The sequence below is a fragment of the Cavia porcellus genome, unplaced genomic scaffold (assembly GCF_034190915.1).
Source record: "Cavia porcellus strain 051 isolate PalLab524CR breed Dunkin Hartley unplaced genomic scaffold, mCavPor4.1 scaffold_18, whole genome shotgun sequence".
In the NCBI taxonomy this organism is placed as follows: domain Eukaryota; kingdom Metazoa; phylum Chordata; class Mammalia; order Rodentia; family Caviidae; genus Cavia; species Cavia porcellus.
Window position 1 is genome coordinate 55,740,299 of NW_026947501.1, and position 24,837 is coordinate 55,765,135.

Below are 24,837 nucleotides of genomic sequence, written 5' to 3' on the forward strand. Positions count from 1 at the left end.
CTCCCCAGAACCGATTCCCACTGGAGTGCGGTTCGCAAAGCCATCTCAGAGGTTAGTAACTCCTGCCTTGTGATGACGGCTGCTATTTCACGTTTAACAATCTGTTTAATAGATGAAGTGTGGTTGGTGTCTTGTTTCTGTATCATTACAAAGTAGCTCTGATTGAGTTCAGACTCAAATGGGATGGAAGCTCGCAAATTTAAAGACTTAAATTTCATTTACTGTTTGGAAAAATCTGACAAGTTACCTGTAATCCTATCATTTAAAAAAATATAGAACAAAATGAAAAATTTCCCTCAGATCATCACTATTATCACTATGTTTAGTGGATATTCTTCCTGACATTTCATTCCATGTTTTACTTAAGCACGTGCTCATGTGTGTGTATGTGTGTGTGCGTGTGTATTCACATACGCAGAGCACCCTTAATTCCTCAGTGGGAATCAGTCTCAGTGTTCAGGCTAGTGAGTGGCCATGCATGGGGGGCAGAGCAGAGGGTCCGTTTTGATAAAGGATGCTTAGAAGCACTGGTCTAGAACTCTGCCTTCCGAGCTCGGTGTGAGGCTCAGGCCCTTGGGAAGGGCGGGATTCGGGGCTGGTTGCTGCTTTCAGGAATTGGGGGCCCCATGGCAGTATTTTCCCTTTAAAGTCTGTGTTTGCACTACAGAAGTGAAGCAGCGTGAAGGAAAGCAAGCAGATTCATTCTGTTCCCCTCTCTTCAGCAGATAAACACCGTGGACGTGCTCGCCACCATGGGGGCCATTCCTGCGGGCTTCCGGCCCTCCACGCTGGCCCAGCTGCTGGAGGAAGGTGACCGGGTTAAGCAGTTAGGCGTGTAATGTTGAGGACGATGCTGACTCTCACTGCTCGCTGACACTCATCTTTTGCTCATCTTCCCCACACAGCAGACAAAAACCCCTGCTCGTAGTGTCTGTAGCCTGCACCTGTTTCCCCGCTCGGTCCTCCCAGCGCACCTCACACCACCGCCCCCAGCGCTGGCCGTGCTGCCTAAGCCTCCCTTTACTGCTCCTCTTTGCAGAGGGGCTTCTCCAGATTCCTTCTCCATTTGGGGTTTCTGATTCCTTATTCAGCCTTGGATTTCCCCGTAGCTGGCTCATTTCAGAGTGGAGTCCTGCAGGGCAGGGCGTCTCCTGTCTACCTGACTGCTAAGTTACCCACGGAAGGGCTGCACTGGGGTTGCCGACACCCCCTCAAGTGCCCCTCCCATCCCACCGGTCTCGGGGCAGACCCCACCTTACAAGGGGAAGGGGCCTTCATAATGTCATCGTGTGGGTCCCTCTACTGCCTTGCACCTGGGCACCCATTCCTTCACTCTGCTGTAAGCAGTGAGGGCAGGGAACACATCTGCCTCATTCTCTGTTCCCTCTCCAACTCCTAGCATAGCGCTCGGCACAGAACAGGGACTCTAAAACTATTTGTTGGATGACTAAGTGATTTTATAAGAAGTATTCTTCATAACTAGGGCAACCCAGTTGGGACCCCTTCTGCCTCTCACTTGGACAGAAGCTTTCTTTCTCTCAATAAATGTATTCTGCTGAAAATAGAAGTATTCTTCATAATTAAACTGGAGCCAAAGGGTAAAAATGCTTTTGTGTTCCATGGAACCACAGGTTATTTTTTTTTCTAAAGTCTGCAAAATGCTTAGGGATTTCTGCATTTTACAAAAATATTTGAATGCATTATCTTCACTATGAGGCATGTTATTGGCCTAAAATTCTTTAAGATCTTTCTTTAAGCTGCCTTAAGATAATCTTTTACCTGTTTATTTCTTTAAATGTTATATTGTGTTAATAAGTATGGGTCAAACTTCTGTCTCAGAAAGCAAATTACAACTGGGTGGGGTAGTGCATGCATGTAATCCTAGCATTTGAAAGGCTGAGGCAGGAGGATCCTTGAAAATGTAAGACCAGCCTAGGCTATAAAGTGGATTCAAGGCCAGCCTGACCTGCATAGTAAGACCCTGTCAAAAAGACCATAAAGCAAGCAAGGGGTGGGGGGAGAGAGACAGAAAAGAAAAGAAGAAAAAAGAGTTCCTAGTAAGCAGTTTGCCATTTTGGAAGTTTGTGTTCCTACATTCGTAGCACAGTACAGTAATATGGATGTTGGGTTTTGAATTCTATTCCTCTTTTTGTGAGAAAATCAAGGAATGAATTATCTTTACAGGGAATCGATTTCGAGCAAGTTCCTTCTTACAGCCAGAGCTCACGGCATCACAACTGGCCTTCAGAGACCTAGTGTGGGACGCCAAGTCGGGCACTGTAAGTGTAGTTGCCATCAGTAAATACAGCTAACATGTGAATGGATGCACTACAGGAACCAAAGAATTGTTTCCACGTTGGAATTCTTTAAATGTGATGTTTCATAGGTAAGGTAAAACCTAGACCTGGTACCTTGACTATATCTTGTTTCCCTTCTCTAATTGCTCTGTTTCTCCCGTTGTTATAAAGGGAAAATGCCAGGTTTCGATCCTAATTGTTCTTTACCTGTTTCTTCATCTGTACAAGTGGGGCTGGCCATCCTTCCCATGTGGAGTTGCCCAGAGAATAATTTTATACAGAAAGGTTTAGCCATCTGGTAGGCGTGGGTGTCTGTCACCCCATCCCCCATGGACTGCAAGTCCGTGACCAGGGCCGCGGGTCGCAGGGCTGCGTCCCTTCCCTGCTCCCTTCTGCTTCCTGGCCGCCTTGATGCACTGCCTGAACCCAGGACTGAGGAACAGTGAGGCCAACTGACCAGGACAGAAGCCAGGCGCTGAAACAGACCTTTGCCCCTTCTTAAAGCGATGGCCTCGGATATTTGTTACAACACCGGAAAGCTGATGGACCCAGCGAGTGTCATCATCAGTGGTACCGTCGAAGTACTGTGTTAAGTACATGTGGAGGAGGAAGCAGCGGAGCTGCATCAGGCAGGGCTAAGAGCAAAGGGCTCTTGCTGTCTCTGTGTTTGAGGGAGAAAATGCCCGATATTTCCTTTTACTTTATATCAGCTTAGAGCGGATATAAACCCCGTCAGACACATCCCCGCCCTTCTGTTTATCTTCTCCCTCGTCTGCCCCCCTCCCCTGCAGTCTAAGGGGAGAGGAACTTAGTGGTCAGGTTTGCAGGAGTGAGGGTCGGGGTGCAGGACCTCAGCACCCCTTTCCCTCCCAATCTTAGTGTGACCTGGAAACTTCTTAGCATTGAGTTTCTTGTTTTCTAAGTCAACAAAGATGTTATATTTGGTCTATTTAATGTACATTAAATGTTACAAATCTATGCCCAGAAAACTAAATATTTAGCTCACATTTCTTAAAACAGTTGACAACTTTTAGATACTGTCTTGCAATTTCAATGACAAATTTATTTAAGTGAAACAGCTCGTGGTCACAAAGCAAAATGGACGGCTAACTATTTGAGGCAGTTCTTTAAAAATCCAAAGCCAGAATGCCAGTTTGTTTATTCTTCATCTGACCTCTTGTCTGTGAAATAGATCTGAATAATCTCATCAAATAGTACATTTTCTCTGTCAACAGATCCAAGTAAGAAGTCAAAGAACAAGGTAGATAGTTGCTTGGAATTTTAAAAAAGAAGGAGCACTTAGCTGGGTAATATTGACGCCAGGGTTCTTGGTCGCCGTGCCATGGTAATCCACACTCAGACCCTCATGTGTCCAAGATGGGAAACCGTGTCTCCGTGGTCAGCTCGGACACTTGCACTGCTACTACTGCCTGTTTTTCCTGTCTCGGCTTTTAACTCATTAGGAAAAATTCAGATAGTCCAAATCCAGCTTTGAAAATTTTACCCAGAATGACTAGTTTTGACTTGAAATGACCAGACTATTAAGACTTTTCTCACATTGGTATCTGTTTGTGTACAATTTTTCCTTATTGTCTTTTTAAATTCTGTGTATATTTTCTTAAGCCACTCTTACAAAAGCTGCTCTGGACAGTGGATCTGGACTTCACGTAACAAAAATACACTTTCCGACTAACTCCCCTCTCAGATCAGGCCGAGACCCAGCCGCGTCTCGCTGGTGCTCACCCTGTGGAGCTGTAAGATGATCCCGCACCCTGGAGCCAGCGTCCAAGTCCTCAGCAGACACGTGCGCCTCTGTGCCTTCGATGGCAGCAAGGTGAGGGCGCCAGGGTGGAGGGGGAGCCCTTCGGGGTTGGTAAAGCCACACAGCAAACACACAGCACGTAGCAGGGGTGCGCTCTCCTCCTCTCTGCCTCTCTCATCACCTGTTGCTGCACACATGCGGTGCAGCCACAGCAGCCCTGCTGCTGGCCGTCTCGCCCGGGTCTTCCAGGTGCGAGGTATGTGACACTGGCACTTCAGTCCCGTCGAACCGTCTCAGCCTTAGATTGTTTCTCACCTTCAAAAGGCCTGGTGCATGTCTTCTAGTGTTTCCAACAGCGCAGACCTTACACAGTGCGGTCCTGTGTTTATGTCCAACACCCTCATCAACAGAGAGTGTTGTCATCTGCTGTTTCTTTGTGTCCTTTTTAACTCAACTTCTCCCTGATTCCTGGGAGACTACTTTTTACACAGTACCAAACAAGTCTGACCGGCTTTTCCTAAATTAATTTACCTTTCATGAGGTTCACCTTAAAGGGAGCTTCGGTGGAAACGTAGCTCTAATTGCATATACTACAAAGAAGAAAGATTTAAAATCAGTGCTGTAAGCTAACATTTAAGAAGCTGGAAATAGAATAGTGAGTTAAAGCTGGAGAAAGGAGGAAATAATAAAGATAAGAGGAGTCATTGATGAAATAAAAAGCAAATAAAAGAACATTTTTTAAAAAGTTGATTCTTTGAAGAGATTAATAAAATTGAAAGATGCCCCGTAAGAGTGATCAAAAAACTTTTAAAAGAAAGGAAGCAAAGGGGCTGGGGACTTAGCTCAGTGGCATAAGCGCTTGCCTTGCAAATGTGTGGTCATGAGTTCAATCCCTGGTACTCATAAAAAAAAGAAAAAGACAAAAAAGATTAAAAAAAAAAAAGAAAGGAAGCAAGTTATCAATATCTGCCATAGGAAGAAGAACACTGTCACAGCTTCCACAGACCCTAAGGGAACAGTAAAGGGATATTAGAAATTTTGAGCCAATATATTTTACATTGATAAAATAGATAATTTCATTAAACTTAATAAAATTGGCATAATAAATTAGAAAAGTTAAGTAACCTCTGTTAAAGAAATTAAAATTGTAATTTAAAAAATTTTCCCACAAAAAAAAAAAAAAAAAACTCAAGGCGCAGATACTTTTGGTAGTGAATTGCTCCAAACATTTAAGGAAGGCACAATACCAATCTTATGCATACTCTCCCAAAGAGTAGATAAAGAAGAAATGTTTCCTGGCACATTTTATAAAGCCAAAAAAATCAACATTGTGAAAATGGCCATACTTCCAAAACTGTTATATGGATTCAATGCAAACCCAGTCAAAATTCCAATAGCATATCTCACAGAATTAGAGAAAACATTCCTAAAATATGTCTGGAATCAGAAGAGACCTAGAATAGCAAAGGCAATCCCGGGCAACAAAGGCAAGGCAGGGGGCATCACAATCCCTGACTTGGAATTATACTATAAAGCTTCTATGATAAAAACAGCATGGTGCTGGCAAAAAAAAAAGTCAGACCCGAAGATCAACTGTAAAAATTGTCTAATTTCTTCTGTGACCCATTGATTTTCAGCAGGGTACTACTTAATTTCCATGTGTTTATGAAGTTCTGGTTTCTTTTGCCATGGATTTCTAAGTTCATTGCACTGTAGCCTGATAGTACGCGTGGGATAATTTGAAGTCTTTTTCATTTATTTAAACATGTTCTAGAGGCCAGTATGTGTCTGTTTTGAAGAATGTCCATGTGCAACTGAAAAGAAAGTGTATTCTGATGTTGTGGGGTGGAACACACTGTAGATAACCTACTAAGTCCATTTGGTTCAGTTCTAATATTTTATTATTAATTTTTTTGTCTAGTTGATGTCTTTTTGTGACAGTGGGGTATTGAGATCTCCTAAGACAATTGTATCAGGGCTTCTTGAATTTTTATTGCCCATTTGTTTTATATAGTTGGGTGTGCTGGTATTTGTTGCATATATATTTATGATGGTTATCTCTTCCTCTTGGATTATTCCCTTTACTAGGATGTAGTGACCTTCTTTATCTTTCTTCATCAGTCGTGGCTTGCAATTCACTTTGTCTACAAATAAATAGCCACTCCTACTTTTTTCTGGGTTCCTGTTGCATGGAATATTGTTTTCCATCTTTTGATTTTCAGTTTATGAATTTCTTCTTTAATTAAATGTGTTTCTTGTAAGCAACGTACTGTTGGATCTTGCTTCTTGAGCCATTCTGCCAACTGTCTTTTGATTGGTAAATTGAGATCATTAGTCTGGATGGTTATAACAATATGTATTGATTTATCCTTGTCATGTTATTTTCCTGTTGTTGGGTCCCCTCCTTTTTTTCCCCCTCTCTCTAATTGTTTGCCTTGCCTGGTGGATTCCATCTGTTGGAGTTCATGGAACTGTAGTCCTTTTTATCTCTTTCTAGAATGTCCTTCAGAACATTTTGGAGTGCTGATTTCAGAGATTATAAATTTCCTCAGATGTTCTTTGTCATGAAAGTATCTTATTTCTCCATCAATTTTGAAAGATAGTTTTTGTAGGGTACATCAGTTTGGGTTGAAAGTTGTTTTCCTTTAGAACTCAGAATATTTCACTCCAAGCTCTCCTTGACTTGAGAGTTTGTGCTGAGAAGTCAGCTGTGATTCTGATGGGCTTTCCTTTTTGGTGATTTTTCTTTTCTCTAACAGCTTTTAAGATTCTATTGTGTTGAATTTCTGGAACCTTGACTATGGTATGCCTGGCTGTAGAATTTTTTGATCATAACTAATTGGAGTTCTATTTGCCTTGCTTATCTGCATATCAAATTCTTTTTCTCTACCAGGAAAATTTTCTGCCCTAATGTCTGTGAACATTTTTAAAATGTCATTTGTGATATCTCCTACTTTTTCATTGATTTCAGTCTATCTTAAGTTACTCTTCTTTGTCTCATCTAGCAGCTGCTGGATTGAATACTTTCAATGGAACATGTATTCTCCTGGATGTCTGCTTGAATCTGCTTTATGGATCCCATTTCTTTTGTATGCTGAGGTTCCATAATTTTCTTAAGCTCATCTTTGTTTTGTTTGTTTGTTTGTTTCTGCTTTAGCTTCACTAATCATGGACTTTATCTGAGAAATTATTTCTGATTTCATTTTTTCCAGAGGCTCTCTTAATTGCTTTGTTGCTACCACTTCAGGGAGGCCAGGTGGGAGGCTTTTGGATTGTCCCGCCTCATCGCTCCTGGATTTGCCTTTGGTGAACTTGATGTCTGGGGTTGCATTTTCTTTAACTCTGTTTTTAGAGTCCCTAGGTGATGACTACTTCTCTGAGGTACGTTTCAGGAATAGTTGTGTTTTGGGTTTGAGTCCATTGGAAGATCTGACCTCTTCAGTTTGTTGGAGATGAGAAGTTGTTTAGCCCAGTCCCTGGTTCTTTGACAATGTGCCATAGTATTTTATGCAACCCTTAGTGAATCTCAGTCATGTAATACCAACAGCTGTTTAGAACATTATGTCAATTTTGGCTATAGTGGTACCAGTAGCATCCAACACATCCTAGAAAATGACAAACTGAGCTAACCCTCAGTTTGCAACACTTTTAACCATAGTGAACTAGATTTGTAGTTACATAACAAGATCTAAAACAAACCAGAAAATTATATGCAGTATAAAAGTCCTTACTGTGTCAGTTTTGCCCTCGGGTTAAAATTCAAAATGGATTAAGGAGAAAATAGAGAAGTGGAAGAAGAGGAAGAGATTAGAAGTGAGGTCAGTGGACAAAGGAGGATCACATCAACTTTGGGAAACTGGTGCAGAAGACTGAAGGAAAAGAGATAGAAGAGATAAAAGGAAGAAAGAACAGAACCACATCCATAAAGAGGCCAGGGACCATGTTCACACTCATATAAAAACAAGATCAAACAGTGATGGGGAAAGAGGAAAAAAATTTTAAAATAATCCCATTTCCAGGATTCTCTCTGGTTTCACCAGTTGAGAAGCCAGCAGTAGCCTTTTGGTGGGATAGTGGATGATCTCAGCAGGCCTGCCCAGAGACCAGGCTCATTGGGCTTTCTGCCATCCACAGTTTCCACAGGAGTGACCCCAGGTGGGAGCTGTTAGATGGAGCCAGCAGCAGTTCTGGGTTCTGAGCTCGGCTGGCCTGTCTCCAGGATGGCTCCTGGCTAATCACTCTCTCATGGGAGAACTAAGTCCTCTGAACTCACTGCCAGCCAGTGCAGCCCTCCACATCTGCTGCTGACCTCCCCTGCTGCCTCTCTGCAGAGGCCTCTGGAGTCACCATCACCCTGGGTCTGCTAGCTTGAACCACTCCTGTCAGGCAGTGAGTCCCTCTTTGGCTTCTCTGTGGGCTTCAGTTCACATTTCTGATGCTTCCTGGGTCCCGTGGCCCACTCCTCTCCTTGTCTTCCTCACAGTGCTGTATCCACTGTCTGAAAAGTGACTCTCCGAGAGGCTGTTTTCTCTGCTGCTTACTGCCTCGCCATCTTGGTCTCTCGCAACTCGATTTTTTAAATGAGCAAAATAGTTGGGTTTTAAAAAAGAAGTATGGCAAATCAATAAGAATAGAAAAGGCCCTGAACAAGTAATAAGTTATCAGGAAAATCCACATTAAAACTAAGGGAGACCCAGCTATATGCTCTGTACGAGAAGCCACCATAAATTTAAGAATGTAGATAGGTTAAAAGTAGAAGGAAGAAAAGAGATACACCACTCAAAAGACACAAACGTCCAAGTAGTCGTTAGCTCACAGTGAGAGATAATTCACCAAGAAGACTAACAACCCTGACCATGCCCACGGCCCACATCAGAGTTCAAGGTACTTGAAATAAAATTGTGTAGAACTGAAAAGAGAAATAGGCAAAGCCACAATTAGAGTTGGAACTTTAATACTTCTCTCTCACTGATGTAGAAGTAGCAGACGGAAAATTAGTAAGGCTGTCAAAGAATCAAATAGCATTTCAGCTAATGAGACTGAATTGGTATTTGTATAATACTTCACCTCGAAATAGTAAAATATGCTTTCTTTTAAGTATATGTGGAGGGTCAGGGGTTTGGCTTAGCAGCACAAGCACCTGCTAGGCAAGTGCAAGGTCATGAGTTTGATCCCCACTACCAAAAATATGAAGTACATGTGGAATATTCCCAAAGATAGATGGGTGATCAGAAAATGAGCCTCAACCAATTTGAAAGAGTTTAAACCCATATAATACATGGTCTTGGAGCACATGGAATTAAATTAGACATCAATAACAAAGATAAATGAGAAAACCTGTGAATATTTGGAAACTAATAAATTTCTAAATAACCAATGGTTTAAAAGGAAGATTAGACTATATTTTGTGCTGTACAAAAAGTGAGCATGCAGTGTATAACTTGGGGAGAGAGAGTTAACTAAAGCATTCTCAGAGCGAAGCTTGGGGCCCGATATTTACATTAGGAAATAACCAGCAAGTCCACAATCAGAGCTGCCCCCCACGGACAGCGCTTGAGCTGGGAGCCAGGGGCGACCCAGTCTTAATGTGAAGGAGCCAGAGGGAACAGAAATAACCACCGGAGGGCCAGGGGTGACCGGCATGGCAGTCAGAGGACAGCAAAGCGTTCTCTTCAAGAGGACCAAACCCACACCTGGACTCGGTTTGCCTGAGCTGAACCCTGGCTCCCTTCGCAGAGTGCGGGCTTTGGCCCGGTGACTTGGCCTTGCTGTGTCACCTTCCTCGTCCAGTACCCACGCTGGGGTGAGGGCAAGGTAGACAGCACTTGCAATAGGGAGTGTCTGGTGCGTGGGGCGTGCGTCTAGGTGGAGATGGCAGATGGAAGCGGTGAGAAGCCACAGAACGTGCGTGGCTGATGTGAGGGTGGAGGGCCTCAGACTGCCGGGTCTGCTCGATTGCTGGAAGCATGCAGGGGCACAAGTCTGGAGGAGCTGCCGTGGGCCTGATTTCACCTTGCTTTTCTCTTTCTTTCTTCTGGATCTGGAGTAAGTCATCATGGTCCTCATTTCTAGTCTGCACAAAAACCAGAAATGCGCCAGTAGGGGTCGCCACTGACCAAGCAGATTCCAGCAGCTTTCTCCCAGATCTGGTTTAATCCTTTCTCTCACGCTTTTCCTTGGTCGCTTTCTTCCTTTCTGATGTTCTAAAATTCCTTTTTTTACAGTCATGCTCTTTCTGTTTAGAGAATGTCTTTCAACCATTCTTTTAGGGTCGGTCTGCTGGTGACAGATCTCTTAAACTTTACCTGCGAATATCTTTTTTTTAAAGAGTTTCACTATGTAGATCTGGCCCGCCTTGAACTCACTTTGTAGCCCAGGTTGGCCTTAAACTAGCAGCGGTCCTCCTGCCTCAGCCTCCTTAATGCTGGGATTACAGGCACACACCACCACACCCGGTTTGAAAATGTTTTATTTCTCCTAAAGGCTCATTCTTACAATTCTAGATCGACAGTGCTTCTCTTTTGAGAGTATGTGAAAAATATTGTGCTACTTCCTGTCAGCCTCTGGCTTTGATGAGAAATCCAATCATTCAAATTGTTTCTCCCTTAAGGGGAACATGGCTGTTTCTCGATGCTTCCCACATGTTCTCTTTCTGTTTGCTTTTCAGAAGTTGATGGTGTACTGGGCATGAATTGCTTGGCTTTATCCTCATTAGAATAGCTTTTTAAATCTATGAGATTATGTCTTTGGGCTAATTTGGAAACTACTCAGTCTTTATCTTGTCAGATGCTGTTTAACTGCAGACTCTCCTCCCCTCTGGGATTCCAGTGACCCAAATGGTAGAGCTTTTGTTATAATCCCACAAGTTCCTGAGATTTTCTTTTCTTTATCTTTCTTTCACCAACTTTATCTCTGCTCTTCAGGTTGTATGATTCCTGCTTTCTGATCTGTAAGTTTATTGGCTAATTCCTCTTATCCTCTGTTCTGCTATTGAGTCTATCTAATGAGTTGGGGGGTTGTTTGTTTCTCTTGATTGTATTTTTCAGTTCTAGAATTTCCATTTGATTCTTCTTTTTTTCATCCATTTTTAATGTTGAGATTTTCTTCTTTTTAATGAAATGTTTTAAATTTTCTTCAAGTACTTCTCAAGTTATTAACATATTTTTATTTGGCTCCTTTAAAATCTTAGACAATTCTTCCATCTGTGTTTGTCTTAGTGTTGGTGTCTATTGAGTGTCTTTTCTTATTCAATCTGGGATGTTCCTGGTTTTCTTGGTAAGATAAATGATGTTTTATTAGATCCTGGATATTTGAAGTGTTGAGATTTTCTGAATCTTAAAATTTCTTTTAAAGCCAGACATGGTGGTTCACACTTATAATGCCAGCACTCAGAAGGCTGATGCAGAAGCCAGCTTAGGTGGCACAGAGAATTCAAGGCCATTTTGTACTACATAGTGAGAACATCTCCAAAAACATTTTTTTTAAGTTCTTGGAGGTGGGGATTTAGCTCAGAGGCATAAGCACTTGCCTGACAAGCAACTGAATTCATTTTATTAGTTTCTTCATGGTTTTATTAATAAATATTGGAAGGCTTTTTTTCACTATTTCAGAAGTTATATGCATGCTGGACCTTGATGTAAAAAGAAACACGTCGTGGAATTACATGAAATAAACATTGAAAGCTCTGCTTTCCCGCCGTCAGCACTCTGGCGCTCAGAAGCAGTGATGTATCAGAGAACTTTCTACAGTGCAATTTCAAATGGGAAACTCTCATTTCAGGTCCTGAGCAACATTCATACTGTCCGAGCCACGTGGCAACCTAAAAAGCCCAAAACATGGGCATTTTCTCCCCAGGTAGGTAATCTCTGAGTGAAGAGAAGGAAAAAATGAATTTTTTTTTAACCTATTAAGTTGCTGCAGTTAAGATCTAAGGTGAGGCTGTAACTGTGACGGACTCAGCACAGGATGCAAGGGCCCAGATTTAAATCTTTAAATTCCTTAGTGTGTTCCTAGATTTTAAAAAAGTCACTCATATTCCTGACGCACCCATGTTATGTTTCCTATGAATCATCTTGTTCAATGGATGTCAATTTTAGAAACTACCCATTTGATGAAACATGAAAACAAGAAGATAACATTTAGAAAGCAGGGTGTTTTTTCAAAAATGAACGCTTCCCCTGTGCTCCTGAGGTTGTGTTTTCCCAGATAACATCAAAGGTGACGCCCGAGGACTGTCCCTACACCCTGGGGACTGTCACTGTGCAGTGAGGGCTTCAAACCACTGACTCAGGGTTACGTGGACACCAGTGAATCGAGGGTGTCTTTATGTTCTTTATCCAGCATTAATTGCATGTAGCATACTTGGTTTCCACCACTGTGGTTTCGTTACTCTAGTATTTTATTTCCCTACAATTAACTTGTTTATGTTACTGCACCCTGAAAACCCTTCATTGAGCTTCCTCTTATTGCATCAAAAGAGTTAGAGTGAGATCTGGGAGAGTTAGGGGGAGGTCTGAGAGAGGTCACCTCACTGCGTGTGCGTGTCCCCACTCATCCCCCAAACTAGTGCAGGTGCAGGGCGACCTCGAGAGCTCCCTGCTCCCAGGGAGAAACCGCCAGCCTGTGGCACAGCCCTGCACGAGTGTGCAGTGGTGTCTGCGTGTGTGAAGTGCAAGGGTGGGGTGTGAGGTGCTAACACTTTCCTGGATTATAAAGATGAGCCATTGGGAGGACGTGTAAGTATACAACCCGTTGCCGAATCCAGTTAAGCATCTGCCAAGTGCCAGGCATCCACCCTGGACATGTGGGAACTTGCAGGATAATGGAGAAGAAACTCTCCCTCCATCCATGGTGCCCAGCCGTGTGCCAGGCCCTGGGTGAGATGTCTTGCTGCAGCCTTGGAGGCTCCCTGGGTGTGGGCACTGTGGAAATAAATCTTCACTCGGGCTGATGGGGTTCTGAGTGCTTTGGGAGCCCGAGGAGGTGAGGCTAATTCTAGCCTGATCCCCAGGGAAGGTATCGTGGAAGAGAAAGCAGACGTAAAGGACGGTTAGGACTACTGAGGCGAGAAGGGGGATTTGGTTATTAGGAGAGAGGAGAGATGAGCAAGAGGGAAAGAACATTCACAGGACGGGCGGCAGGCGCGCTGAGCGAGCATGTATTGGTCTTTCGGGTTAGATCCATTTAAGCAGCAGAGCAATGGCTAGGCACACACCTTAGGTAAACACCTCACACAAACTGTGCACTTGAGCCTGCGGACAGCGCTTGTCTCACAGTGCAAAAGCAGGTGACAGTAATCCCTTGAAATAAGTGTTTTTATTTCAAATCTTTGTTACAGATGATAAGCCCAGTACATCTGCTGTTTATTTTCCTTAAAAGACCTTTATCATACTGCAGGGGCATAAACCGTTCACAGATGGTCCAAGGAGCTAAACTCCTCCCCACTTCTTCTTCCCGGTGACTTTGGTTTCTCTGTCATGCAGGTCACTGGCATCTTGCCCTGCTTGCTCAGTGGGGACTGTTTCATCAGGTCCAATTCTTCATCTCCCGACCTCGGAATCCTGTTTGAACTTGGAATTTCCTATATCCGCAACGTACGTCAACTGAAACATAAGGTTTTCTAATGTCTCCATTAAAAGGGAAGTGTCAGAAGTATGTCTGTATTTACAGGTAAAATACAGGAAGGCTTCTGTGTAGTAGAATTTTAATCCCTTGTGGAATGAGATTGATGGTGATTCTCATTTTTTAGATAATGCTACAATGGTATTTAAAATAGTATTTAAATTGACATTAAAAGCCAGGCATGGTGGCATATGACTAACCCCAGCACTCAGGAAGCTGAGGCAGGAGGATTGCTGCAAGTTTGAGGCCAACCTGGGCTAAAAAGTGAATTCAAAGTCAGCTGGAACTGCATCTCAAAAGTCTGTCGTAAAAAACCAATAATAACATAATAATAATAAATAACTTGGCCCCAGTAACCAGAGTCATCACAGAGAGGTTACATCAGTGGTCCTATATTGCCACTGCTGTTCTTTGAGACAGACTGAGGCATGTGCTTTGCAGATAGGTAGGATGGTGAGGGGAGGAGCAGGTCCCCAAGCAAGCCCTGGTGGCCTCTGTCAATTGACAGTGAAGATAAACTTCGGAGCAAAACTTTGGAGCTCCTTGAGTGACCCCTGCTGCATTCCACCAGGCAGTGAAACCCCGTCTCATGATCCCAAGTGGTATCAGTGTGATTTGAGATCAGTTTACAAAGTTCACAGCACTCAAGATCTGAGAGCAGTCATGGCCACCTTGTCAGATTTAAGGAATTTTCAAGAGCAAGGATTTTCAGCGAAACACGGTTGTCACTTGAAGTAGCGACAGTTTGTTAGTTTGCGAAGGAAGCGGGCATCTGTTAGGTCTCATTGTATTTTCTGGGAAAGAGCTGCTCCTGTAGTGGGGGTGAATGCGCGTTTTGTTCTCTCTGGGCTGCAGACACAGAGTCACATACTTGTTTTGCTCCCTAGTCTACCGGTGACCAAGGAGAGTTAAGCTGTGGCTGGGCGTTTCTGAAGCTGTTTGATGCCAGCGGCGCTCCTATTCCGGCCAGGTAAGCGGGCTGGGCGTTCCCTACCGCTGGGCCATTTTGCACGAGTTCATCTTTTAGGCTCTGGGTAGCTCAGATTGGTTCTGGTAGCTCTTCAACAAGTTGAGTGTTGTCTGATGCTGCACAGAGACAGCTTGCAGACTTTCGTCCCAGGCAGGAAAAAATGATGTGTGGAGTCAGTGTTTTAAGAGCTGTTTGCACTGGCTGGCTGCTGAGTGATTTCCCGTGTCCTGGCACATTTCCCTGTGCTGCGAGCAAAGCCTGATTCTCTTCAAAGAGTGGGGAGCTGAGCCAGGGTCCCCAAGTCCTGTGACCTCTGCCTCCCTCCTGAAGGTGGAACGTGGAAACTGTAGTGGGAATCTGTAAACAGATTTAAACCTTAGGAGCAAAAAGGCAGACAGGAAGCAGATTTTTGCGATAAGAACCCTATAGCCCCTAATGCAAAAAGAGCTCTTGAAAATTAATAAGACAGAGATCATCTGAATTTCTAAATGGGAGAAAATTCAGCTCTAAGTCTAGGCTATAAAGCGAAATTCACAGCAGAGATGCAAATGGGCAGGCAGGGAGCTGCATGGTGATCAGGATCCCAAGCTTAGAATTATAAAGTCCCAAGCAGGCAGTCGTGAGTTCGATCCCCGGTACCGATAAAAAGGAAAAAGACAAAAAAAAAGAAAAAAAAAAAAAGAATTATAAAGTCCGAGGCTGTGGTCTGTAACATCTCAAGGCCAGAGGTAAAGTCCTGATTACCTCCTTTCTTGGTGTCACCCCCATGCATGGGTGGGAGGGCTCCCCCAGTAACAGGAGTGGGTATAGAAACCCAAGCTTTCTTGTGGTGTGTTTAGAAAACATGCTCAGGGGTGGGGTGCAGTCCTTAATGAAGGAAATAAAGAAAATTCGTCTCCATCTTTCTACAAGTCAGGTGACAGGTGTTTTTTAAGCAAGAAGCAAGGTAGAGCTCTGTGTATTAATACAGAGACGCTTCCAGTGTATAGCAGACAAAATGTAAGACACAGACCAGTCTGAATACCGTGACCCCACCCCTCTTTAATTGTTCATTGAAAACTATTTGTTTGCTTCTGTGGGCAGATGCAGGTAACCTGGATCAGAATGGGGACCCTGGCGTGGTAGGGGTAAAGGGGCCTTTTAACTTCCTTCCTGCACTCAGGTGGTGTCTGCTTCAGAACAGACGCACGCAGAGCTGCAGGAGTAGCTCCTGGTCGTCTTTCCATGAAGCCCTGCTTTTGATCCCCAGGACCGAGGTGTGGGGGAAACATGTATCAGCTTGTTTTCGTTTGCATAGAAAAAGAGCATCTGGGAATTTAGCTCAGTGGCACAAGCACCAGCCTGGCAAGCGCAGGGTTGTGAATTCAATTCCTGGTACCAAAAAGAAAAGAAAAAAGAGCAAATGATGTGTCAGCATAGGAAGGAAAGATGGGGAGGAGTTTCTTTGCCTTCCAAATGTTTTACACTATACACGTCACTTTCCTATTTTAAAAAGAATTGAAATTCATAATGACTTTGTTTCCAATAATGATTCAATTCATTTGAAAATACATTCAAAGCAGTTATTGTCATTAAAGTCAAATAATGTCAATTAATCTTTCTCATTTTCATTTAAACAAAAAACCCCATATTCTCAATAGTTTGTGCTGAGAGTCTGTTGACCAAGATGGCACCTACTAGGGACCCAGAGCTGTCTCCCTTCTGTCACAGATTATAGACATAATAATAATCAATGTTATGTCTGTAAATAACTTTGTGCTCAAATGTACTTTACTGCTGACTCCAGTGTTCACCGAATGCCTACGAGACATACCCACCCAAGCAAGTTTTTCTATTCTAGAACTTACGAGCTCTTCCTGAACGGCGGGACCCCCTATGAGAAAGGCGTGGAAGTGGACCCTTCCGTGTCCAGGAGAGGTACGGCTCTTAGGTGTTGCTTTCCTTCCCTTAACGCCCAACACGGTCACGTGAGAAGGCAGCTCGCACGGTGTTCTTCACTTGCATTTGTGCTCTTAGAAACAGGTCAGGCTAAGCCAGAGCCCGCCTGAGGCAACATCAAAGCGCATAAACAAGGAACGGTGGTGTGCATGGCTCACTGTCATGCAAAAAGTTGAGCGCCTTTTACCTGGCCTTCGGCCCGGCAGTGTGCTGGGAGTTGGGAGGCGGAGGGTGAGACACCCTAGTCTTCGTTTGGTGGTCAGAGCAGCCTCCCTGCCGCTGTCCCCACAGCCCTGGCATCCCAGCTTCTTGGAACAGGAAGGAGCTTGGAGTCTGAGATGCAGCTGGTTCTACCTAGGGCCGGATGTGCTCTTCAAACTCCCCTTCTCCGCTGCTTAAGCAGGCAGCGGTGATACCATCTGGGGCCTGTCTGTGTCCATCAGGATTCGCATCACCCTTTGTCCCTCGGCTCTCTGAGAACACTCGGGACTCCTGCCTGTTGCACACTTGGTACACGGATGGCACATTTTCACCGAACACTTGGTCTACTGTACTCATTCCCAAACACTTCACATTTTTAGTTTTATCTTTGATTTTTTTTTCAGCACACAGCAGTGTTTTCCATCAGATGCTGACCATGCGAAGGCAGCCTCAACTTCTGGTGAAACTGAGGTCTCTGAACCAAAGATCGAGAAACATCCTGAGGTTGGTCCCTGCTCGCCTTTCCCATGTGCTCGGGCGCCTTTGCAGGGCGCCGCTGCTTCGGCTTCTCCTCCTGCTTACTCGGCCAAGTCTTTCTCAGTGGTTTTGTCCCCCATTAATTCTTCTGCCTAAGATCAGTAGGGAGCTGAACATAGAGGTGCACACCTGTGATTAAAGAAAATCTCCGGGAGTTTGAGGCCAATGTGGGCTTCATAGTGACTTCAAAACCAGCCTGTATCTCACGGGGAAACCCTGTCTCCAAAAACCCAAACAACCCAACCCCATCAGTAAGGAAGCAGGATAGTAACACTGTGTACACTCACTCACAGTCCTGTTTACCAATAAGCCCAAGTGATAGGCTTGGCTATAGATAATTCAGCCACTTTTGAATAAATGGGGCTTACCAATCTCTAATCCTGTCTTCAGGGAACCTTTTCTTGTCAGATGTACTGAGGTTTAATTTACATACAGCAAATTTACCCTTTTTAGTGGGTGGGGTCTTGGAGTTTTGACAGGTGTGTACAATCATGTAAAAACAGCCACCAGGATACAGAATGTTTTCCTTACTCTAAAAGCTGAATTCAGGTCTATAGTCAGCTCCCAGCGCCCAGCCTCACACCTGTTTTCTTCCCTACTAGCTTTGCCTTTTCTGGATCTCATAAATGGAACTGTACAGTAGCGGCCTTTGAATCTGGCTTCTTTCTCTCAGCACGGCGCCTTGGAGATTAACCCAGGCTGCTGCGTGTATTCGATTGTTCCTTTTCTTTCTAGGCAGTATCACATTTTATGAATGTAACACAGTTTGTTTATCATTCTCTAGGTTGCTAGATTGTGTCTAGTTTGGGTAATTATGAATAAGGGCCCCTAAACACATGCATACAAGATTTTTCTTCACCCAGCTTAGGTTTTAACCCCAGGCCTTCACACTGACCTGCATCCCTGCCCTTTTTAAAAAATCTTTAATGTTGAGATTTTTGAGACAGGGCCTCACAAAGTCACCAGTTCCCTAGGCTGGGCTCAAGCTTGTGACCCTTTGGCTTCAGCCTCCCAGGGTGCTGGTGTGATGGGGCAGTATACCACCGTGCCCAGCTCGCCCACAGGTTTCCCAGTGTGGACATCTGCCTCCATCTCTTGTGGGTAGAAATAACCTAGGAATGGGACTGCTGGCTCGTCTGGTTTTAGTTTAACTTTATAAGAAGCTGCCAAACTGTTTTCCAAAATTACTGTACCATTTACCCTCTCCCTAACAGGGTGTGAATTTCACTTTCTCTGTATTTTTTTTTCCCCCCTCATCAGGCTGGCCTTGAGGTCATTTTATAGCGCAGGCTGGTCGCAAATTTGAGGTCTGAGATTACAGGTGTGTGCCACCACCCCCGGTGTATACTATATTTTTTTTTTTCTTTAGCTTTTTATCGGTACCAGGTATCGAACTCACAACTGCCTGCTTACAAGGCAGGTGCTTATGCCGCTGAGCTAAATCTCCAGCCCCTTGTATACCATATTCTTGACAGCACTTTGTATTGACAGTTTTTTCTGTCCTGGCCATTTTAAAAAGCCAGTAGTGGTTTCCATGGTGTTTTTAACTTGTGTTTTGTGCAAGAAGCATTTATACTAGTGGAATCTCAGATCTACTAATTTTTCACTCAGTGTCCTTAGACTTTTAACCATTTCTCAGCCTTTTAAATAGACCAATAAGACCGTGCCATCTAAAACCAGACAGTTCTCACTCTGCCCCTGGGGTGCCTTATCTCTTTTGTTGCCTCCACATTTTATGTTATTGACATTAAAATTTATGACTTTTAACTTTGTGTATATGTTAAAAATTATCGCAGCTATTTATTTTAAATGTTTTCATTTTTACGCTAGAATTAAAAGCGATTTGTATGCCACCCTTTACAATATTAAGACTAGTCTGAAAAAGCAGACGTACCAGCATAGACCCCTTACCACTGGAACAAGAGTGACTGGAAAGGAAGCATATAAACCCCGGGCTTCGTGTTGATTGTGCTTGGCACACAGTGGAGCACATAGCGCCAACCATTAGCATCCGCCATTGGAGTAATGATGTAGATTCAACGCCAAGGAGACAGTGCTGTAAAGACTGCTTGGATGAAGATGTGGTTTTCAGCAGGGAGGGTCCGGGGAGGAGCAGAAGCAGACTTTGCAGGAGGGCAGGAAGGTGGCCATGGGAGAGGAAAGGAGCTTCTCACAGAGGACACGGGCACCCGGGGGACAGGGCGAGGTGAGCACAGTGTGGGGCAGAGCCCATCCAGGGGGCTGTGCTCCCAGGACAGCTCCTTACTGCAGATTTCCAAGAAGCTGGGGGAGAGGGATTGGGGTGCCCCCGAGGGGTTTGCTTTGCTCATTCCGGATCCCGAGGTTAAATACCCCTTGCTCTGACCTCAGACCGAGGTGCATCTTATAATTACCCTACTCACAGTTCAGTCTTTCAACAACCGTTGATGGTGCGCTCCTAGGTATTACTCACTCTCTTGGGTTTTTTCTTTCTTTCTTGGATGTTCTTAGAGCCTGTAAATTCCCCTTTTTGGCAGTCTTTCCATGGAAAACTTCTTTTTCGTGATGCAGAACCAGCACAGTAGCGGTCTCTGTAAGTGAACAGCCTCATCCCGCTCGACCTCACTCTTGCACTGCTCCAGCTGGTAGGCAGGGCTCTGAGAGCCGGGCACTGCCAGCGCGTCTGGCACGCACAGCTCTCGATGCTGTGCCTCTGGCTCTGCATTCCGGTTTTCAGATGCGTCTTCCCATTCTGAGATCAAGTCGGGCTGCACAGCGCAGAGGTCAGGAGAGCAGCTGGGAACACTCCCATGTGCTGGGCCTGACTGAAGGGTCCTGCAGCCTTGTCCCCCAGAACTCAGGGACAGAAGCACATGTGTGATGACAGCACATGGTAGGCACCCAAGAAAGTGTTTGTGAAGCAATTTCCAAGTAGGGCTCCTTCTCCCGGCCTGTCTCTTGCGTGCTCTTCTCTTTTCCCATGGTCATGAGCACTGTTCCATGCTGCCTGGTCCTGAAAGGCACATCCTGGGGCTCTTACAGACAGGCTAAGGTCCCCTGCTGGCGTGACCCAGGCACAGCCCACCCTCTCAGAGAAACCAGGCCAGGACATGGTGAGATCCGGTGGGGCAGACCAAGGGTGCAGAGCCCTGGTGGAGTATGCGTCAGGCCCCTTTCCCCTGGCCCCCTGATGCCCAGCTCTCGGTGGCTCTCACAGCCAACAGTATCACACGCATGGGTCCTTTGGCCTGCAGACCTGTGACAATGCAAACAAGCCGGGCAGGCCAGCCTGTCTCTTCCAACAGGAAAGCGCACCCGGCTCGCCTTCAAGCCCTTCAGGGAGTCAGTTGTGATCATGGTGACCCTGACTCTTTGACCAGAAGCAGATAGATGCTTCTGCTTCACCAAAACTTGTCTTTCTAATTTTGGAGCTGCTTTCCAAAGGGGTTTAACCTGGTGTGATTTGACCAAGGCCTGCTCCTAAGCCCCGGTTAAGGGAAAGGTCCAAATTTAGACTCTGAGTTCTGAGCGCCAGGAGACACCAGGCTGTAAAGTAGATTGTATGGATCTCCATGTGAATTTGCTGTGAATTTATTTTGCTTGTCTTTTCGATCCATTCCATATTCTCTTTTTTTCTAAACTGAATTGAATATTACAATTGAATAAAGTAGGACTGTTACTTGACTAAAGCCCACTCATCACATCTGTTCCCCTCCTGCCAGCAGCACTTGCACTGGCAGAGACATAGCTTTTTACTTCTTCAACTCAGCTAACTGTTTGTCGCCCAGAACTTTCTGGTCACCTCGGGTGTGGAAAAACCAGAGGTTTCTCTGAAGAAAATCTTTAAAAAGTGAAGCCACACTGTCTCATGTGGGAAGGTTTCAGAAGGAAAGGAGGGCCCACACGGTGCCCACACTGGTGCCTGGCAGACAGATGGAGAAAGGCGAGGACAGAGCCGGAGGAAGGAAGGAAGGCTCCTCCCTTCCCCTGGCAAAGGCCCCTGCTGTTCCTCAGCATGAGCCCTGAGTCTGGGCGTGCACAGGAACACTGCTTGGGTGGGCTGGGGACCAGAGCCAGAGCCAGAGCCAGACAACCCTCCTCAGAAGTCTCAGGAAGAACACCAACAGTGCCTGGTGGTGGCTTCCAGGCAGCTCGGCTGCTCCCCTGTAGTCAGTCTTTGAAATCTCAGTTGGAATTTGGGGAGCACTGGAAAAATGATTTCTGGCTCTGTGTGCCCACTAGTATATATGATATGAATGTGGTAAGAGAACCTGTATTGTAATTTTTTAGTGTTTCTAGAAACTCAGGGAGTGGTGGGGGATGCTCAGCCTAAACTCCAGGCACTGACTACCTGAGGACCCTATCCCTTCTGCACCAGCATAGTGTCGTTTTCTGTCTGTTCCCCTGTGATCAGCTACAGGACCGAACATTGCCTTTCTCATATTTTTTTCCTTCTAAACTTTTCTAGAAATTAAAGATTGACTTATAAAAATTTAAGTCTTATTGATGACTTTATGAGTGTCCTTCATCTAGAATGTCTTATAGAAAGCATATAGTTGCATTTTATATTTTAAATCTATTCTTCCAACTTTTATCTTTCGATTGGGGTTTTAATCCATTTACACTTAAAGAAATTGCCGATAGGAAAGACCTGACTTGTGGCATTTTGTTTCTTGTTTTCCTTGACATTGTGTCACTTTTTGTGTCTTTCGTTTCCTCCCTGTTGCTTTCCTTTGTGCTTGACCTTTCACGGAGACACATTTTTACCCCGTTTCATTTCCTCTGTGTATGTTCTATAGACATTTTCTTTGTGGTTGCCATGGGGATTCCGTCACACATCCCAAAACTGTAGCACTCTAACCTGGTAACACCTTCAGTTGTGCACGGTTTCCTGCCCTGCAGCCCTGTCTATGCAGACGCTGCTTTAGGCATTTAATCCTTTTATTCAGGGGAACTGTGGATCATGCTCCTCACATTCCACACACAAGGAAATTAAAGTACAGGGAGAGTGAGCCCTAAGGAGTCCACAGCCTCACAGCCAAGTCGGGATCTGCCCCGGGCCATTCACACCCTGGGCCTGTCACACCCTGTGGCACCCGCCCTGAAACTGTGGCTCTGGGATTTCCGCATCAGTCAGGCGTGGCAGCCACTTGCCTTTGTTCAAGTGGGTGGCTCACTGGGCACTCGCTGTCTGACACAAGTACTCCAGGGCTTTTCTTTTTCTTTGCCATTTGCCAGGGGTGTCTGCTAAAATGGAAACACAAGGGTTACAGCACGGCGGAGGCTGGAAGTACACACCTCAAATGTGTATCGGAAGCTTACTGTGGCCACTTGGTAGAAATTCTCCTTTCGGTTCTTAAAATGTTTCCCAATACCGTGCAGGAAAAGCCCTGCGGGCAGCCTGGAGGGACGGCTTGCTAAATGCATTTTTCCCTTCCGCGACAGCTTCCTGCCGGAAACCTTGGTTGGAAGTATGTGCTGCTCCCACCTGCTGGTATTTTATCGGCAGATTCTTGGAGATGCACTGCTGAAAGACAGGACGAACTCACAGAACGCTGGTAAGGAGTCCTCACGCTTCTTCATTCACTGGTGCTCTATGCCTGCATGGATGTAACCTTGGTTTCTAAGTGGGACATTTGGAATAAAATACGGGGGTGGCATCAATGTCAGTACGCCCGATGCAAAGCTTGGACATTTGGAACCTCAAATACATGCTCAGTTCTTTCAGATACACTCTTTTGCATTTTTAAATATGGAAGCTTGAAATTGAAATCTGTCTCTGAATATCTTTCCCCCTCCCTGCACTTGGCATGCAAGTTGTCATTTGGGGAAAAAACAAAATCCTCAAATAACTGATTCTTAGAGCATGAAATATAGGAGTCATTGGATTAGTTTAAAATCAGTGATTTGGCCAGGTACATGCCTGTGACTCCAGCACTCGAGAGGCTGAGGCAGGAGGATTGCTGTGAATTCAAGGCCAGCGTGGCTACATAGTGAGGTCCTGTCTCGAAACAAAATAATCAGTGAATCAAGATAAAGAATATTCTAATTGTTTATGTACTGTTTTTATTCTTGAAACTTCTTTTGAATTTGGAAATTATTCCAAGTCAAAAGTTGAATGATTATTTAGGAAATCAACAAGCTACTTGTAAGGAGAAATGCATGTGTCAGAAGAATAGCCCTCAGAGAGGAAAACAGCTTAGCTTCATTGACTGGGGTTTGAACTGAGTAAATCATCGATCTGACATGTGCGGTCTGCTGCATGCCAGACATTATGTAGGCCCAGGATGAATGAGACAGGCAGGGTCGTCCCCACCCTGGTGGGACGACAGGCCTCAGACACAGTCACATGACTAAGCTGTCCATCCTCTGAATGAGAGCTCAGCAGGAAGATGCTCAGAGGGGGAGAGTGATCGCTAGGAGGCCTGAATTAACTGTGAGGAAATGCTGCACTGAGCAAGGACTATTGAAGAGAGCTCAGAAGGGAGTTCGACCCCTGGGGGTTGGGGAGGAGCTTTCTGGATAGAGGAGCTGGTCTGAGCACCCAGGCAAGAACCTGTGCTCACGTTGGAGGGATAGAACTGAAGGCCGCCAGGATGGACAGGGCCAAGGGGGGCTGGGCTGTGATGAGCTGGCAGCGTGCACAGGTGATGTCTGGGCCAGTCTTGCCACCTGCACCACCAAGTAGCAGTGGAACTCAGAGTCAGAACGCACAGAGATTTCTCAAAGAATAGTCATAGTTCCAGGGGGAGCCAGTGAAGCCTTTTAACTCACACTCACCTTTGAGTTTATTTTAATGACTTTAGAAAAGCTTCATGAGTGACATTACTTCCTAAAGGGGATGAGGGGTGCTATTTTTTTCTCTCAGTAAAGAGAGAGTGGCTCAAGACAGATGGCTTTGTTTGCAGTCGGTCAGCAGAACAAGCTTAGCAGGATCTAAAGAAAGGATTCTCTAAGGACATTGGTGTTGTCAAATGTATCACCCTTGCTATTTGAGAAGTACCTACTATAGTCTGAATGTCTGCTCCGAAATCCAGGCTTTGCTCTTGTGATAGTGTCAAGAGGAGAGGATTTTGAGAGGTGATTAGACCAAGAGTGCTCCTCTCTCATGAGTGGCCTCAGGTGACCTTACAGAAGGGTGTGACCATGGACAGGGATCTTTCTTGCTTATCTTTCTGCCTTCTGTGACAAGGACACAATGTCATTCTCTCCAAAGGGCCAGCATCTTGGTTACTTTTCTCTTGTTTCTAAGACAAAATACTTGATGCTCAAAATGAAGGAAGGAAAGGTTTATTTAACTTAGACTTTGGAGGTTTCAATCCATACTGGCTGCAAGGCAGAGTGGCATGGCAAAGGGGAACCATTCTGCAAACCACAGGCCAGAAAGGGCAAAAAAGGAAAAAGCACCTCTCCTTACCTCCCTTATATTGTTAGCTGGCTCTGCTCCTGGGCAGGTGCAGCACTCACACCACCAATCCCAGCACTAGACAACAAACCAATCACAAACGCTAGACTCAGCCACCTTCATGCCT

The 24,837-nt window shown here is 44.9% G+C and overlaps 1 protein-coding gene across 10 annotated transcripts in view; it reads left to right on the top strand.

The window, feature by feature from the left end:
- LOC100714370 (nephrocystin-1-like) overlaps positions 1–24,837 on the top strand; it is a 182,379-nt gene that overhangs the window by 150,632 nt on the left and 6,910 nt on the right. For 7 of the 10 annotated variants that reach the window (XM_063229990.1, XM_063229989.1, XM_063229995.1 and 4 more), the window contains 10 exons: positions 9–51; positions 723–810; positions 2,185–2,279; positions 4,003–4,131; positions 11,839–11,913; positions 13,542–13,652; positions 14,568–14,650; positions 16,491–16,567; positions 17,194–17,293; positions 22,751–22,863. In XM_063229990.1, the coding sequence (XP_063086060.1) occupies positions 9–51; positions 723–810; positions 2,185–2,279; positions 4,003–4,131; positions 11,839–11,913; positions 13,542–13,652; positions 14,568–14,650; positions 16,491–16,567; positions 17,194–17,293; positions 22,751–22,863 (914 nt within the window). Of the gene's footprint in view, positions 1–8; positions 52–722; positions 811–2,184; positions 2,387–4,002; positions 4,132–11,838; positions 11,914–13,541; positions 13,653–14,567; positions 14,651–16,490; positions 16,568–17,193; positions 17,294–22,750; positions 22,864–24,837 lie in introns of those variants that run through there. The other 3 variants (XM_063229987.1, XM_063230001.1, XM_063229999.1) reach the window with 2 other exon arrangements.